The sequence below is a fragment of the Equus caballus genome, chromosome 12 (genome assembly GCF_041296265.1).
Source record: "Equus caballus isolate H_3958 breed thoroughbred chromosome 12, TB-T2T, whole genome shotgun sequence".
Lineage (NCBI taxonomy): Eukaryota > Metazoa > Chordata > Mammalia > Perissodactyla > Equidae > Equus > Equus caballus.
Genome location: NC_091695.1, coordinates 14,970,355 through 14,987,662, shown reverse-complemented (window position 1 = coordinate 14,987,662; position 17,308 = coordinate 14,970,355). Strand labels below are relative to the sequence as shown.

At 34.7% G+C, this 17,308-nt stretch overlaps 1 protein-coding gene and 1 pseudogene across 1 annotated transcript; both read left to right on the top strand.

The window, feature by feature from the left end:
* Positions 1-26: 26 nt before the first annotated feature.
* LOC138916590 (olfactory receptor 5D18-like) lies at positions 27-12,044 on the top strand. The gene has a single exon (XM_070229523.1). The coding sequence runs from the start codon at positions 7,274-7,276 to the stop codon at positions 8,288-8,290; it is 1,017 nt and encodes a 338-aa protein (XP_070085624.1). The 5' UTR covers positions 27-7,273; the 3' UTR covers positions 8,291-12,044.
* LOC138916944 (olfactory receptor 1165-like) lies at positions 11,304-13,354 on the top strand (annotated as a pseudogene).
* The last annotated feature ends 3,954 nt before the right edge of the window (positions 13,355-17,308 follow it).

Below are 17,308 nucleotides of genomic sequence, written 5' to 3'. Positions count from 1 at the left end.
GAGAAATAAGGAAATTCAGACGGGCAGTTAGGGGAAGGGATTGTGGAGCTCCTACATCAAGGCTCTTTCTTTCCTGAGTATTGCTGCTTAGATTCATAGTTCATTCAAGCTCAAAGACTGTCTTGTTGATGAAAAAAGTTGCATTCTAAGCACAAGGATAAAGCCCAATAGAAAGTGTATGAAAATAGTTCTGACCTTGTGGGTCTCAGAGAAGCAACATGTATGAGTGATTTTCTGGTTATATTTGGTGTTTATTTCCCTACTGTTATCAACAAAATTTCAGGAATACCTTACAAAACTGATAGCCTTATCCCTAATGTATATGGCACATTAGAGAGGTTTAATTCCAATCGTACATAAATTTATACCAACAATAGAATAAGCAGGCAACATTTTCCAGTTCATTTTATGATACCTGCATCACTAGATAGGTAAGTTCCAGAGCAATATATCATAAATATATATGGACAAGTGCTTAAAATAGCAAATCAATTCATTGATATATGCAATGGGTAATAAATCATATTCAGGAGAGGTTTAATCCAGGAATGCAAGCTTGCTATATCATTACTAGTCCATCAATGTGATTCACCACATTAACAAAATAAAATATAACATATAGTCACCTCAAAAGATGTGAAGAATAGTTAATAACATTAAGCAACTATTCATGATAAAAATTTTCAGCAAACTGGAACAGAAAGGATAGAGTATTAGAACAAGAAAAACTTATTTACTTCCTTCTTTCTGGATAATTAATTATTGATAATATGGAAGACTGAAGCAATAGAATTTTAGTTAGGAGAATAACAGGATTTTTACCTTTGAAAAATTTGAATCAACTCATGCAGAGACTGAGATAAAAAATAGAATCAAATCTTATTTCCCTTTCATAACTGGTTTCTCTTCTATTGAAGTGAAATTCTCATAATATAATATTAATCTTTTTCAAGTAAAAATTCATTGACACTAAAAGGTTCACCATATTGTACACCCACACCTCTACTTAGTTCCAAATTATTTTCACCATCTCAAAAAATAATCATACCCATTAAACAGTTTTTCCCCATTTCCCCTCCTCCTTGGTCCTAATAATGAGAAATCTGCTTTCTATCTCTATGTATTTACCCATATTATACATTTCATGCAAAGGGAACCATGCAGTATGTGACCTTTGTGTCTGACCTCTCTCATTCTAGCATACTGTTTTCAAGGTTCATTCACATTATAACATGTATCAGTACTTTATTCCTTTTTATTACTAAGTAATATCCCATCATACATATATACACACCACATTTAGTGTGTCCATCTATTTATTGAAGGACATTTGTGTTGTTTCACCTTTTGGCGGTTGTGAATAATGCTGATAAGAACATTCATGTGTAAGTATTTGCTTGAGTGCCTGTTGTCAATTCTGTTTTGTATATACCTAGGAGTGGAATTGCTGGTACCGTGGAGTTAGCCAGACTGTAAGGTTTGAGGTCACAGCATATAATCCAGCACTCAATTCTGGCACAAATTACAAGTCTGAGGAATTCCCAAAAACACATTTAGGTACCCTAATTTCCCAGAAATTTCAAACAACTTACAGAGAGCTATACTCACAGTTATGGTTCATCACAAGATAAGGACACAGACAAATAACTCAAAGGTAGAAATGTATTGGACAGAGTCTAGGAGGGGTCCAAAAAGGAAACTTCCATTGTCCTCAGGACATGTTATCATCCCAGAATTAACATTGTACAATACACATGAGTTATTCCCAACCAGGGAAATCCACACAAACCTCAGTGTTCAATTTTTATTAGGACTCTGTTACAGAGGCTTGATTAATTGATTGATTGTCCAAATGTTGGTCTCAGCCTCCAGGTTGACTGATACTCCATATCTAAAAGCCTCCACACTAAATCTCATGGTTAATCTTTCTGGTATGGGCAATCCCTACTTGAAGATTGTGTAATATGGTCAGGCCCACCTTGATATCAGGTGTGGCCAGCCACCCTCCCTAAACAGACATTTTTGTCAGGTAAGACATAGATTACCTCCCAGAAACTGAGGGCAAAGGGCAACTTCTCTTTGTGGAAGGCAAATATTTTTACTATGCATTTGGTCTGATAGTAATTCTATATTTGTTTATATGAGGAATCACCAAACTGATTTCCAGAGTGTCTGAGTCATTTTATATTCCCACTAATAATGTATGACAGTTTCAGTTGCTCCAAAACCTTGCCAACACTTGCTATTGTATATATACATACACATTTTAATTAGAGTCCGCCCAGTGGGTGTGAAGTGATATCTCATTATGGTATTGATTTCCAATTTCCTAAAGTCTAAAGATGTTGAGTGTCTTTTCATGTGCTTGTTAGACTTTTATAAATCTTGTTTTATATCTTGTTTGACCTTTTTTCTTTTAAGATCGGCACCTGAGCTAACATCTGTTGCCAATCTTCTTCATTTGTTTTTCCTTCTTCTTCTCCCCAGAGTCCCAATTCTAGTTGTGAGTGCCTCTGGTTATGTGATGTGTGACGCCGCATCAGCATGGCCTGATGAACAGTGCCACATCAGTGCCCGGGATCTGAACAAGTGAAACCCTGTGCCACCAAAGCAGAGCTAACGAACTTAATCACTCTGCCATGGGGCCGGCCACCTTGTTTGACATTTTATTGTTGGGTTGTAAGAGTCCTATACATATTCTGGATATTAGGCTAGTATCAGATATATGATTTGTAAATCTTTTTTTTTTTAAAGATTTTATTTTTTCCTTTTTCTCCCCAAAGCCCCCCGGTACATAGTTGTGTATTCTTCGTTGTGGGTTCTTCTAGTTGTGGCATGTGGGACGCTGCCTCAGCGTGGTCTGATGAGCACTGCCATGTCCGCGCCCAGGATTCGAACTAACGAAGCACTGGGCCGCCTGCAGCGGAGCGCGTGAACTTAATCACTCGGCCACGGGGCCAGCCCCTGATTTGTAAATCTTTTATCCTATTCTGTAGGCTTTTTATTGACCTTATTGACAATGTTTTTTGACGCACAAATGGTTTAAATTTTGCGAAGTCCAATTCACTTATTTCTTATTTTCTTGCTTATACTTCTTTTTTTTTTTTTTTTTTTTTGGTGAGGAAGATAGGCCCTGAGCTACCATCTTGGTCAATCTTTCTCTATTTTGCATGTGGGACACCACCACAGCATGGCCTGATGAACCGTGTATAGGTCCACACATGGTGTCTTTAATCATTTGTTATACTGCCTGTGGATTTTTCATAAGTGGCCTTTATTAGTTTCATAATAGCCTTTATTAGGTTGAGAAAGCTCCCTACTAGTCATAGTTTTCTGAGTGTTTTTATCATGGGAGAGTGTTTCAATTTGTCACATGCTTTTCCTGTTTCGATTGAACTGACCATGTTGTTTTATTCCTCTGTTCTATTCACGTTGTATATTGCACTGATTGGTTGTCTTATGTTGGACCACACTTGTATTCCTGGAAAAAATCTCACTAGGTCATATTATATAATCCCTTTAATATGTTGTTTGGTTCAATTTACTAGTCTTTTGTTGAGGATTCCACAAACATTTAAAGAAGCGTTAACATCAATCCTTCTTAAATTCTTCCAAAAGTAGAGGGAAAACTTCTAAATTAATTTTGTGAGCCCAGCATTACCTTCATATCAAAGCTAGACACAGACACTACAAGAAAAGTACAGACCAATATCCTTGATGAGTACAGATCCATATCACTTTTTTTTTTTTTTTGAGGAAGGTCAGCCCTGAGCTAACATCCTCTGCTAATCCTCTTCTTTTTGCTGAGGAAGATTGGCCCTGAGCTAACATCCATGTCCATCTTCCTCTATTTTATAGGTGGGATGCCTGCCACAGCATGGCTTGATAAGTGGTGCCTAGGTCTGTGCCCAGGATCTGAACCAGCAAACCCTGGACCACTGAAGCAGAATGTGCACACTTAACTGCTATGTTACCAGTCCAGCCCTCCATATCACTTTTTATCTGTACTTCCTCAGGTTTAGCGTTTCTGAGACTTTTGACTATCTCTTGACCTTGATTCCCCTCTGTGGTATGTGAGGTCAGCTTCAATGAGATTGATCTTTTCTAAAGATGTACTCACAGAGTTGTTCCATGATTACCTCTTATTCACTTACAAAAGAGAAACATAACTTCAGAAGCCCCATAATGATGGTAAGCTACAAGTTGGAAGAAACCTCAGCCCCTATAATACTACAAGGAACAGAGTTGTCAATGTTTAGAAATGCATGCTTTATCTTGCTTTAGTAAGAAATAATCCTCTACTGCATCAAGTCACTGGTAAATTTAATTTGTGTCTTTAAAGGCATGATGGATAGAGTTACCAAAATCAGTGAATATATCATCCTTTTCATAAACTCGTATATTTAGGAAATGTATAATCCCCAATTGTTTTTCAGATTCAATAGTAAATATGAACATTTGAGGCCTCTGTACTTACACTTAAAAGGCCAACGCAAATTGTTTTCTTTTAGTAAAACTGAGAGTGTAAATAGAAAATGGTTTATAACACATTACTAATTAACAAAGAAAAAATAAAAATGTGATATTGTTTAGGCAGCTCTATATTTAGAAACATAGGAACATAAATATACCTTTATGAGAAAATAGAAAAATAAATCAATATGAATTAATAATCACTCTCCTAGCTATTGTCTTATAGATGCTTTCTCCCTTTGTACATTTCTGTTTTTTATGTCCCTGTAAAGTTAAAGACATATACAGGGTTATTTATTTTTCTTAAGATTAATTGAGTAAAGTTGATAATACAAATGCCCCCAGGAGGGCTTTAGGAACAAAATATAAAGCGAAGATATCATATGGGACAGTGTTACATCTAATTACTTGAATTGCAGACTTCAAACAATACTTCAGTGGTATTCTCTAGGCTCCATGTCCCTGAGGTCTTGATTCATATATTTGTAACACAGTTTGGTGTTAGAATTCTGTTTTCAGATGTGATCTTATCTTTGGTATCTCTGAGTTTTCCTAATAGGTTGGGGAAAAAAAGTAACTTACAGGAAGTATTTAATGAAATATTCTCTGGACTCCTACTAGTGTTTTCAAATCTGTTTCTCTTAATTAAATATCAAGCAGGAGCACTCCTGGAGTTCATTAATCTTAACAAAGAATTCTTCAGTAAATGACTCATTCAAGTGCTTTTATATTTAGGTGAGTCGATTCAGTCTCTTTTCTTTTACTTTAAAGGTAAATATGGAGTTTTAGTGATCTTTGCAGTATACAAACACATGCGCAGAACAAAGAGCCCACAAATCCACTTAGTTTGACTAGGAGAGGGTTTACATTATCATATTCTAATTCTTTTCTTTCAAATGATATTCATCCTGGTTTTCTCATTGGGTGGCCACAATGTACTCGGCAATGAAATAAACATTTTGGCAAAAGAGAATAATAAAAAATGGGCCTTGTCTTCACACTTCCTATGATCTCTGAGGAAGAAAGTGACAAACTATCACATTTGTGAATGATAGGATATAGCACATGGTAATTGTGAGATATAAATATTAAGTTTGTATGTATACAAAAGAGAAGAAACAGTGAGCAATGCCAATAATGGTAGGTGGCAAAATAAAACATTATAAGAGTGAGGATAAAATGGGAAAATAAACTATAAGTAAATGAGCATGTGTTACGTAACAGAGCTTGATAACTCCATCATGACTAAAAAAGAATTTAAGTGATAATGAGATTGAATTTATAGATACAAGAATTTTTGGAAAAGTCAGGCTGAATTATGTAAACTTCATGTGTTAACTAATAAAAAGTATTTGAAATCTTAAATGTCATTGGCAGTTAGGTTAAAGTAATCATGGAAAATTGTTCCTTCGATGCTGCATAAAGTATTTTAAATTGAAGGAATGTGGCTGGGAAAAATTGCCATACTCCATCTTTCCACAGCTAAGACCTTATGAAGGATTTTTACAGAGGAAGTATCTGTCATGGAGTTGGGTTTTGGAAGATATCTTTCCTACAGGCAGAAGAATGTGGGGATCTGAGAATATTCTATTGTGGTGAAAAAACCTGTAGGAGAATGTGGAACATTTATTATGCATCTTAGATGAAGTACCCAAAGAAATCCCATAGTATTTCCGTTGTGTGGGTACTGTAGGAAAAAAATTCTACATTCTATTCCAAAGTGTCCCCACCTGTTGACACTTGTACATGCTTGGCCTGATTTGCATAACTGAATAAGGTTTTTGATGTCATACCAATTACTCATAAATCCAATAAAAAAGAAAGCTAAATATCTGCTGTGCATGATGTCATATCATATAGCCTTTCAATTCGTTATCAAAGTACCTATTTCCTTTCTAGTGACTTAAATTTTATACTATTACTATGCTCATTTTACACCTGAGGAAATACCTACTGACATCAAGTAATATTCAAGAAATACCATGGTGCCGTGTTGAGGTAGTTCTCTTTCCTGACACTGGTCTTTGGAAAAGCTTTAAATTTAATTTTTCCTGCACTCTGAAATTTATATGCATTTTCAAGTACTTCATAGTTCTTATTGTTTGTCACTTACCCAACTTAAAAAATTTGCTACATTGGAAAATGAAGAGCTTTTTGTTCAATATTGTTTCAACTGTTATCACTGAAGACACAGTATACATTTCATTGTGAATGCCTCCTGATGCATAATGTAATATGCAATCAATAATATTTAAACATTTTCAAAATTGGTTCTACAAAAGTGAAAAGATTATAATACATCTACAGCACAGCTCCAGAACGTCCCGAGACTACTGTGTTACTAGGAGTCAGAAGGGCACTGGAAAGAACACAGAACAACAAAGAAGCTATTAAATTGATCATTTTGTAGGAATGTTAGCATTTCAAAATTTTTTTAACATATAAGTTAATTATCTCACAGCTTAAGAGGTGAGACGGAAGAAACTGTAGAAACTCATGATAGGTATTTCCTCTAATACAATTAGTTTTACTAAGCTGAGATTCAGCAGAGTTGATCTACCCCTCATGACTGGCATTAGCTGTCTATGAGGAAATCGAATTTTATTATTTGAAACATAGCGATGTCTACTCTGTTTTTCATCCTTCCTGTCTTAACTTTGTTTTTGATTATTCCACTTACACAAAATTATTATTTACTATGTAATCATCACATAAGTGAAGACTAACTTTTGAAATAATGTAACAGTGGAAGTGTAGCATTTTCAGCAACACTCTTAATAGAGACCCATCGAACTTCTCAATGCTTCTATTCTTTTACTTATTTCAAATTTTGGTTCTTACTTCTGTGGATAAACTTTCATATTTTGTCCACAGGAACAAAGAAAACCAGAGTGGCAGAGTCACCTTTGTTCTTTTGGGCTTCTCAGAATATCCAGAACTCCAGTTGCCCCTGTTCTTGGTATTCCTGACCATCTACGCAATCACAGTGGTGGGGAACCTGGGCATGATTGTGATTATCAAGATCAATCCCAAACTCCACACCCCCATGTACTTTTTTCTCAGCCACTTATCCTTTGTTGATTTTTGTTACTCTACAGTAGTTACACCTAAACTCTTAGAAAACTTGGTTGTGAAAGACAGAACCATCTCCTTCACAGGATGCATCATGCAGTTGTTCTTTGCAGGCATATTTGTCGTGACAGAAATGTTCATGTTGGCAGCGATGGCATATGACCGATTTGTAGCAGTTTGTAATCCTCTTGTCTACACAGTTGTAATGTCTCAGAAGCTTTGTTCCTTGTTGGTGGGCGCATCATACTCTTGGGGTATAGCCTGTTCTTTAATATTCACATGTTTTTTGTTGACCTTATCCTTTTGTGGGAATAACTTCATAAATAATTTTGGCTGTGAGCATGGTGCCATTGTTGCTGTTTCCTGCTCAGATACATACATTAACCAGAAGATCATGTTTGTCTCTGCCACGTTCAATGAAATATGCAGTCTGATGATCATTCTTACTTCGTATGTTTTCATTTTTATTACTGTCATGAAGATGCCTTCAACTAGGGGACACCACAAAGCCTTCTCCACATGTGCCTCCCACCTAACCACCATTACCATTTTCCATGGGAGCATCCTTTTTCTCTACTGTGTTCCTAACTCCAAAAGTTCATGGCTCATGGTCAAGGTAGCATCCATCTTTTACACAGTGGTCATCCCCATGCTGAACCCACTGATCTACAGCCTCAGAAACAAAGATGTGAAAGATACACTCAAGAAGTTAATCAATATTAGATTGTTCTGTGATAAAATATAAAGATAGAAATATCCATTATTTCTTTTTGAGAGTCTGGTAAGAATTGTCCAATAGCAAAGCAGTACATGAATATGGTAACCTTTTAACTGGCAGTTCAATATCCATTCACTCTAATGTTTAGTGAATAATTTTAATGTTACAAATAATGTTAGGGATAAAAACTTAGACTACTTAAACTAAGTTTTTGATTCAGAAATTGAAACGCAAAAGTCTCTGTGTTAGCATACATGACTGTGTGATTGCCCAGGACAAATTTGTGTTCAATAGAAGTCATGTGGAATTTTTGAGTTGATCTGAAGTGTTATATCTTGCAAGGAGGAAGTTTATTTCTTAATATAAAAGTAGTACATTAAGAGCTGTTCAACATAAAACCATAAATATCTAAAAAAATATATATTTAATTCCATACAAACCACTTTAGCATCGGAAGATTCACAGACAAGCAAAAATAAATAGGAAATATATGTCCCTTAAAAAGTTCCTGGACCAGCCCCTTGGTGTTGTGTTTAAGTTTGGCACACTCCAGAATATGGTTTAGTTAAATTATAATTGGTAGTATAACGAAATATGCAATATTTTCTTTCTATGTAGTAGCACAAGAAAATGGTACACATTTTGGAAATATGTACCCATCACTCTAGTTTTTCCATTTATGTCAAAGTAGTTGTATATCATTTATGTATTTATTGGAAATTTTATTGACATAATTTTAGATTTATTTTAAGTTGTTTGTAGTAAGTAGTATAGAGAGATCCCAATGTCTTTTACCCAGGTTCCCCCATGACAGTACAACACAGCAACCAGGATGTTGATAATACAATGCATACATCTTATTCAGGCACCAGTGATTTATTGACAAAAAGCAAACAATCATGAACTCCAGTGGGATGTAATAATAACAATTCTTTTGAATCAGCGACTTGATTAAGCTAGCTCAGCTGATACCAACTGGGTCACTTTAGTGTCAAGACTGAGCTAATCAGATGAACTTCAATCTACAGACCTGTTTGTAGGCCATCCTTGTTGGACCATTTGGCTAATGGTCTATGTTGAATGCTGAGTCACAATAATGTATGCCCAAACACAAAAGCGTAATTCAAACTCCTGTTAGGGTATCACCTGCTGTTATTTTATGAATCAAAGCAAAACACATGGATAAGCCCAAAGTCAAAGTGTGAGAAAGTTATCTACCTCTTATAGAACAGTAAAATTGCAAGTCAGTGGTTAGGGGTGTAGGGAGAAATGTAAAGTTTGGTTCAAACACTACCAAAGATTGATTAAAACATTTACCTCAAGAAACACATTATTTCTTGATAATGCCAGATAACTCTATGGCAGATAACAGATAACTCATGACTGAGACACTTTTTACCAAAGTTTTCTAATAATTGATGGGTCATTGGGTTACTATAAGCGAAAAGACTGGTCGAGATTAAATATAAGAGCTTGCCTTTTCTACTTGTGTCTTAGTAATCATGATTAAGGTTTACAAGCAAAGAATAGAGCGATATCCACATGTTGTTGTTCTAATTTAACCCATTAAATGTTACTTGTTTCTGTCATGATTAAGAGATTTATTTCCATATGGAAGTTGAATTTCTTTACCAGAATGCTTTACATCAAATCATGTCTTGTGTGACTACTCTTTAGGGATATACAACAAAATTCTCAATACTCATAGTGTATCACAGTAGTAACAAAGGATTTACTTTAATTTTTAAATGTTTGTCAACAAGGGGATATAAGTAACTGTTCCTATCAGATACTATAAAAACCTGTGTGTGTGTGTGTGTAGTTTAATAAACATCTTTAAGAAGAGAAAAAAGATTTAGAAAGTTTGAGCATGCATCATGGAACATTTGATATATTCATTAAGGACTCTAAGCTAAAAACTAGAATATCTTATTCTTAAATATTGATTTTGAAGTTATGTAACTTTTAATTTTTGCACTCTAGTTTTCTGTCTCTTAGTAGAAAATAAAACAAAAGCAAAAAAGAGTGAATAGTTGCAAAATCCTTTTAGAACAGGATGTTGTTTTACTTTGGTAAATACTCTTGAATGAGCAGTTAATTTACACAAATGTAAGGCAAAAATGTATGTTAGATAATATCTTAGTTCACTAATGGTTGTGTTAAGTGATGCTTACAGGTTAATTTTTTTCTGCCAATGAATTCATATGCTGCTCTTCTTTTAAAATTTTGGATGTAGTAGTGGTATAAATGTGGTATAAATGTGACTGTTTTTCCTTGAAGGCCTATGCCAAGACAGATCAATATTTAACAGTACTTTCTTTATTTCCTGATTTGTGTCCTAGAGGAGTACATGTAGGAATCACATAGCTGGATTTAAAATATCAGCACGTTAACCCCTATGGCTGAACTGAAGAATACAGTGGATCTACAGCCTAGATAGGGATAAATACCTTACCCCCCCCCCCCCAACTCCCAGCTAAAGGAATGCATATTTAGGATATAACAAACAATAAGCCCAAATTATTGAAAGTAAAAATTTGTACAGCGTCATGTTAAATGTGTTTCTATAAAAAAAATGTGCCAACACTTAAGCAAAATAGACTAAAAAGCACATCATATCAACTATAATTACGTTGGAGTCATTGGATAGATGTGACTATAATTTTTTCATGATTTTAAGAATTATAGCCTTTATACAGAGGTAAATTATTTTTGAGACATAAAGATCCACATGTTAATGGTTTAGAAGAAATTATATTCTAAATTGCAGAAGAGGAAGTTTCCTCTAATTATTTTGTTTTTAGCTCATAAAAATAAATGTTGTCAGGATGCTCCAAGGCCTGTGCCCCCAAAGTCAGTTAGTTAGACATAAAACAAACAACGTGATCATGGAGTATAGTTTCCAGACCTGTTTATAGCTCATGGACATATTATACAAATCCAGGCTAATGAGTTTTAATTTGATTCATTCAGTATAAAATCTGTTTATTCCTCAAGGACATGTCTATGTTTCCTCCAAAATTTCTTGACAGTTGCAAAAATGGCATTTCTTGGTATCTTTATTAAGTTATATTTAGCAAGAATCATCAACTTTCTGACTAAGGCATTGGAAAAAATTAAACAAAAATTTCAATTTTGAGACAGAATATGTATGGATTTTTAAACACTAACAAGGAAGTCTTGAATAAAAAAATATATCAAGATCTGGCTTTTGGTGAGTTGATTCTACCTAGGATCATCTTTTCAATCTGAAGTGAAGGACATTGACACACATATATCCGTAAGAATTGCAAAATATGCCAGGCATTGCATAAATATTGTGAAGATATGAGTGGAAAGAAAATAGTGTAAGAGAAAAGACATTTAGATTAACCAGCGATGTTTTCTTTCTTTTTTTTTTTTTTAAAGATTTTATTTTTTCCTTTTTCTCCCCAAAGCCCCCCGGTACATAGTTGTATATTCTTCGTTGTGGGTCCTTTTGGTTGTGGCATGTGGGACGCTGCCTCAGCGCGGTTTGATGAGCAGTGCCATGTCCGCGCCCAGGATTCGAACCAACGAAACACTGGGCCGCCTGCAGCGGAGCGCGCGAACTTAACCACTCGGCCACGGGGCCAGCCCCTCAGTGATGTTTTCTTGGAAGAGTTATGTAGTAACATGTGTAGTGATGACACAGTGTAAAAGAACCAGGGTAGATGTGCCGTTTTAGAGGTGTAAACATATTATATTAGAAAATATAAATGAATTGTTTTTGTACAATAAAAATTTAAAATACTGTTGTGAATGAAGTTGTATTGTAGTGAAAAAAAGATGTGGTTATATAGCTCATGGACATATTATACAAATCCAGGCTAGTGAGTTTTAATTTGATTCATTCAGTATAAAATGCCTTCCCAAACCCCGACAGTATTGCATTCCAGGCTAAGTAAGAGTAAACAAAATAAGCATAATTGTGGTTATAAGGATCAATCCCAAACTCTACACACCCCTGTACTTTTTTCTCAGCCATTTATCCTTTTTGGGTTTTGGTTATTCCAGCGTATTTACACCCACACTGCCAGAAATCTTAGTTGTGGAAGACACAGCTGTCTCCTTCAAAGGATGCATGGTACAATTTTTCTTTGGCTGTGCATTTGTGATTACAGAAATGTTCATGTTAGCAGTGATGGCCTGTGACTGGTTTGTGGCTCTTACTAATCCTCTTTTCTACACGGTCGCTATGTCTCATAAACTCTGTACCCTCCTAGCAGCTGGAATCTACCTATGATTTGAATATGTTCCCTGACAATCACATACTCTCTTTTGGAACTATCCTTTTGTGGTTCTAATACCATAAATCACTTTTGCTGTGAGTATTCTGCCGTTATCTCTTTATCCTGTTCTGACAGCTATTTCAGTCAGTTGATATGTTTAGTCATTTCTGTATTCAGTGAGGCTTGTAGCCTCCTGATTATCCTCTCCTCCTATCTTGTCATGATTGTCACAATCATCCAGATGCCTTCTACTAATGGACTCCAAAAATCCTTCTCCACCTGTGCTCCCCACCTGACTGCCATCACCATTTTCCATGGGATCATCCTTCTTGTCTACTGCGTGCCCACCTCCAGGAGCTCATGGCTCCTGATCAAAGTGGCCACTGTATTTTTTACAGTTGTGATCTCCCTGCTGAACCCCATTATCTACAGCCTTCGGAACAAAGATGTGAAAGAGGCTGTCAGGGATTTAATCAACTCCAAACTACTTTCTCAACCAATATAATTCAAATAGATATATGTATTTTGTAGTACTTACATCCAATAATTTTTCACATATATTGTTGATGCTAGTTTACCTTTATTTTAAGTACATATGTGATTATGTTTTAAATCAATTAAATGCTGCACTTTCCCTGTTTTTTGGTGGTCGGGACACTCTGACTTAATACAGAAATAATTCATTCTGATGCACTTCATCTCACCTGGGTTCAAGGAAGAAATATATTTCAACATCTCCCAGTTAGACATTATGGAAGTCAGAATGACGAAGAAGGGATGTATATTTAGAGACTCATTACTTATGTCATAGTTTCAGTTCTCCTTTATAAAAGTGCTGCAAAGACACAGATGCTAACTGTCTTTGCTGGATCCGCACTCAGGTTCTCTCAACCAATTCTTTTGACTCAGAAAGTTCTATGAAACAGAACTTTTTCTTCCCCTTAAAACTTCACTTCATTTGAAGTAAAATGAGGATCTGTGAGTTTGCATTGTGAGAAATATTATCTGAGTTTGAGTGAGCAGATGCTGAAAATATTAACCACTCTCTATATGTATCACTCATCTTTTGAACATCAATGTGATATTTTATAGTTCAATAAAAGTTATTGGAAATAATACTGAATACTAAAGAAAAGTTCAATTTATTTCTAACAAAACTTATATCCATTACTTATTGATAAAAAGACTGAGAGTAATAAAGTATACTTTTGAATCATCCAGTCTCAATGATAAACTTTTGCCCCCTATCAATTTTCTTTATATCAGTAAATGCCATCCATATCTACTCAGTTGCTTAAATAAGCAAAGGAGAAGGCATTATTTATTTTGATTTATTATTCTGCAGCCTCTCTCAAATATGTCAGTCAGTTATGTTATTTCTGGCTCTAAAATGAAACACCGTCTTCATGTCTCTGCTCCCTGTGTCCCCACTGTCATTGTGGGTTTTTAGCAGTTAGTATCAAATTAATATATTTCTCATATTTTTTTAACCTTATATAAGGCATGAATCTCAGATCATCCATAGTGATATTTTAAAACTATAGAATCAATGTATTTTACTCCCCAACCTAGTATTGTGCAATAGTTTTTATTACATTTATGATTATACTCTAACTCTTTGCAAAATCTAGCATCTGCTTAATTCTCTGACTTGTTCATTTTAAATTTAAAACATACCAAAACATATTTTTTAAACAAACATCCATGTAACTCTCAAGTAGATCAATACATAGGACAATCACTGGCCCTTTCCTCCTACTCTCAGCAAGAGTCAAAAGGATGATTTTTATCAAAATGATGCAATTACTTGTCTATATAGATTCAATATCTAACTATGCCTCTCAAAAAATATAAATTCGTATTCCTTTTTTGCAACTTTATTTAAAGGAATTCATGCATTATTTATCTCAAATATCTGACATATATAGATGAATATTACATTTTACAACGTATTCATGTTACATATATTTATACCTTATTCCATTTGTTTCTATTACATATTTTATATTATAAATATTTCAGAATTTTTCTTTATTCCAGTCTACTATGATGGACATTTGGGAAATTTCAATTTGGGGGCATGTGTACCATTACACTGCACATAAGCATTTATTTGATTGAGATTTATACCCAGAAGTATTATGCATTTATTTGGTTCTTAATTTTTCAAAGTGATTTTTATCAATTTAGACTCCTAAAAGCAATGTTTGAAAGCTCTAAAGTTATAATTCACCTCTTTGCCAGTGTTCAGTATTATTAGATGTTATGGTTTTTACCCATTTATTTGATTTAGAATATTTCATTTGTAGTTTTAATTTGGATATTTATGATTATTGAAGTTAGGCACATTTCAATATGTTCATGTATTTTTTTTTTTTTGAGGAGTACTAGTCTTGAGCTAACATCTGCCAATCCTCCTCTTTTCGCTGAGGAAGACTGGCCCTGAGCTGACATCCGTGCCCATCTTCCTCTACTTTATATGTGGGACGCCTACTACAGCATGGCGTGCCAAGCGGTGCCATGTCTGTACCCGGGATTCAAACTGGCAAACCCGGGGCGCTGAAGCATGAATGTGCACACTTAACTGCTGCGCCACTGGGTCAGCCCTTTTCTTTTTCTTTTTAAAGTGGATTCTTAGGGCATTTACCAATCTTCATTTAAGTTATTATGTGATAGTTCTAATTTATTCAAAAATTTATTTTATATTATGAATATTATCTCCTTGGCCGTTACGTATCTTGAAAGCTTTTTTGCATTTTGGCTTTACTTTTCACTCAATGTCCTCAAATAAAGAGCAAGCTTGAATTTTAACTTAGTCAACTGCATTACTTTTGTAATGTTTTTGTAATTGTTGAAGATATTTATCTACCCTTGAGGTCAAGAAGACATTTGTCTATATAATATTCAAGAATGTCTGTTCTTCTTCATATTTTGCTGTATGAGTCACCTAAAATTCGTTTTTTGTGGATGATATGAGGTTTGGGTCTTTGACAGATTGTTTACTTTTTCAGCATTATTCGTTCTCTCTTTATCTTTGTCATGCTTCTCTGTAGGCAGAAGGAGAACAATTCCCATGTGGCTTGCTTGGGACAATGCAAAGTGAACGAGTGTGTCATAAGTTATCTCATAGAAAAAGCTTGACATGTCCCTACATGGTTTGAATCTTCCTTCCTTGAGCTTATGCATTAAACTTGGAAAACAGCATACCACAAAGCGAGAGTGTTCCTTCAGCCTGGTCCTGGAATGAGAAAACAAGGGAATTGAGTCAAACTTAACCAAACACAGCATCTCAGAGCTGTAATCAATCACCAACATTCATGATACTACTTCATTTCTAACCAGATGAATATATCATTGTCACATGCTGTTTACTGAAAAAAAAAATCCCTTCCTGCCTTGTTGCCATTTAATACCAATCTTGTCATAAATGAAGTGTCCATATGTGTGCTTATCAGTATAATTATCAGCTGTTGTCACAATAACTCTTGAAAAACGCATCAAAAATCAATGGCTTAAAAGTACGATTATTTATTTTCAAAGATCAGGAGGTCATCTGAGGTGGTTCTGCCCTGGACTATGAGGCTAGGAATGTTTTGCTTCACACCACAGTTCCGTGAGTGTGGATTGCTCCGCATGTCTTTCATCATCTTTAGACTATTTGGATATTTGCATTATGGAAATGTCAGAAAAGCAGTAGACCAGGTGAAAATATTCAAGGTTTCTTAAAGCCTAAGTTAAGCACTGCCAATTTTTTTTCTGCTAACAGATCATTAAACATGTCACAGGACTGGATTCATAATCCAAAGGTGAAGAAATACACCCCATCAATAACAAAGTATGTAGAATTTATGGATGCAAGGAGATGGTGAATAAGTGAACCCAATTATTCAATCTACTTCAGGCAGCTTTTTATCTCTCTATTGTATTCTATTGAAGCATTTTCCATTACTACATATTCTTAATTATTATAGTTTGCAATAAATCTTGATATCCATTAGAGAAATTGTTTCATCTTTTACTTCTTCATGAGTGGATATTGATCGTCCTTGGCCCTTTACGTTTTCATACAAACTTCAGGATTTATTTTGTTCATTTACTACATACTTTTGAAGCCTGAGCCCCTCATGGGCTGTAAAAATTATTTTTATTCTTTAGATCCACACTATAAAGCATTCTTACCTGTAGCTATGCCTTCTCTGCTACATTAGTCTATATTCCATCCACTTTATACATTTCCGAAATTATGGGAAAATCATATCAGTTGGTATTTATTTTACCATTGTCTTTATTAGAGTGACTGTTATTTGATTTATTCCTTCATTATGATTACTCTTTTTGATCGAGTTTATGATGGAGGGGAGAGGTAACAAAGATATATAGATTTTAATATATTGAATAAAAAGTCCGCTCTTTCTTTACCACTTCATAGATGGATGGAGGATAGATAAATATACGTATATATCTATTTATTGATAAAAACATGTAAAATTTAAAAACGGACAAAATAAAAACCAAAATATTAACATTATTATCTTTGTTGTTGGCTTATCAATTATTTTTTATTTTTCACTGTAATATCTTCTCAGTATTGAAAAGGTAACATATAGAATGGGAGAAAACATTTGCAAACTATGTATCTGGTAAAAGATTAATATCCAATACATATGTAAGAAACTTATGCAACACAGTAGCAAAAAAAACCTAATAAGCCAATTAAAAAGTGGACTAAGGACTTCGTTTAGATATTTCTTTGGAGAAGATGTGCTAATGGCTAATAGGTATATGAAAAAATTGT

Excerpts from the sequence above, each read along its gene's own strand:
- LOC138916590 (XM_070229523.1), top strand. The coding sequence starts at position 7,274 with ATGCTTCTATTCTTTTACTTATTTCAAATTTTGGTTCTTACTTCTGTG.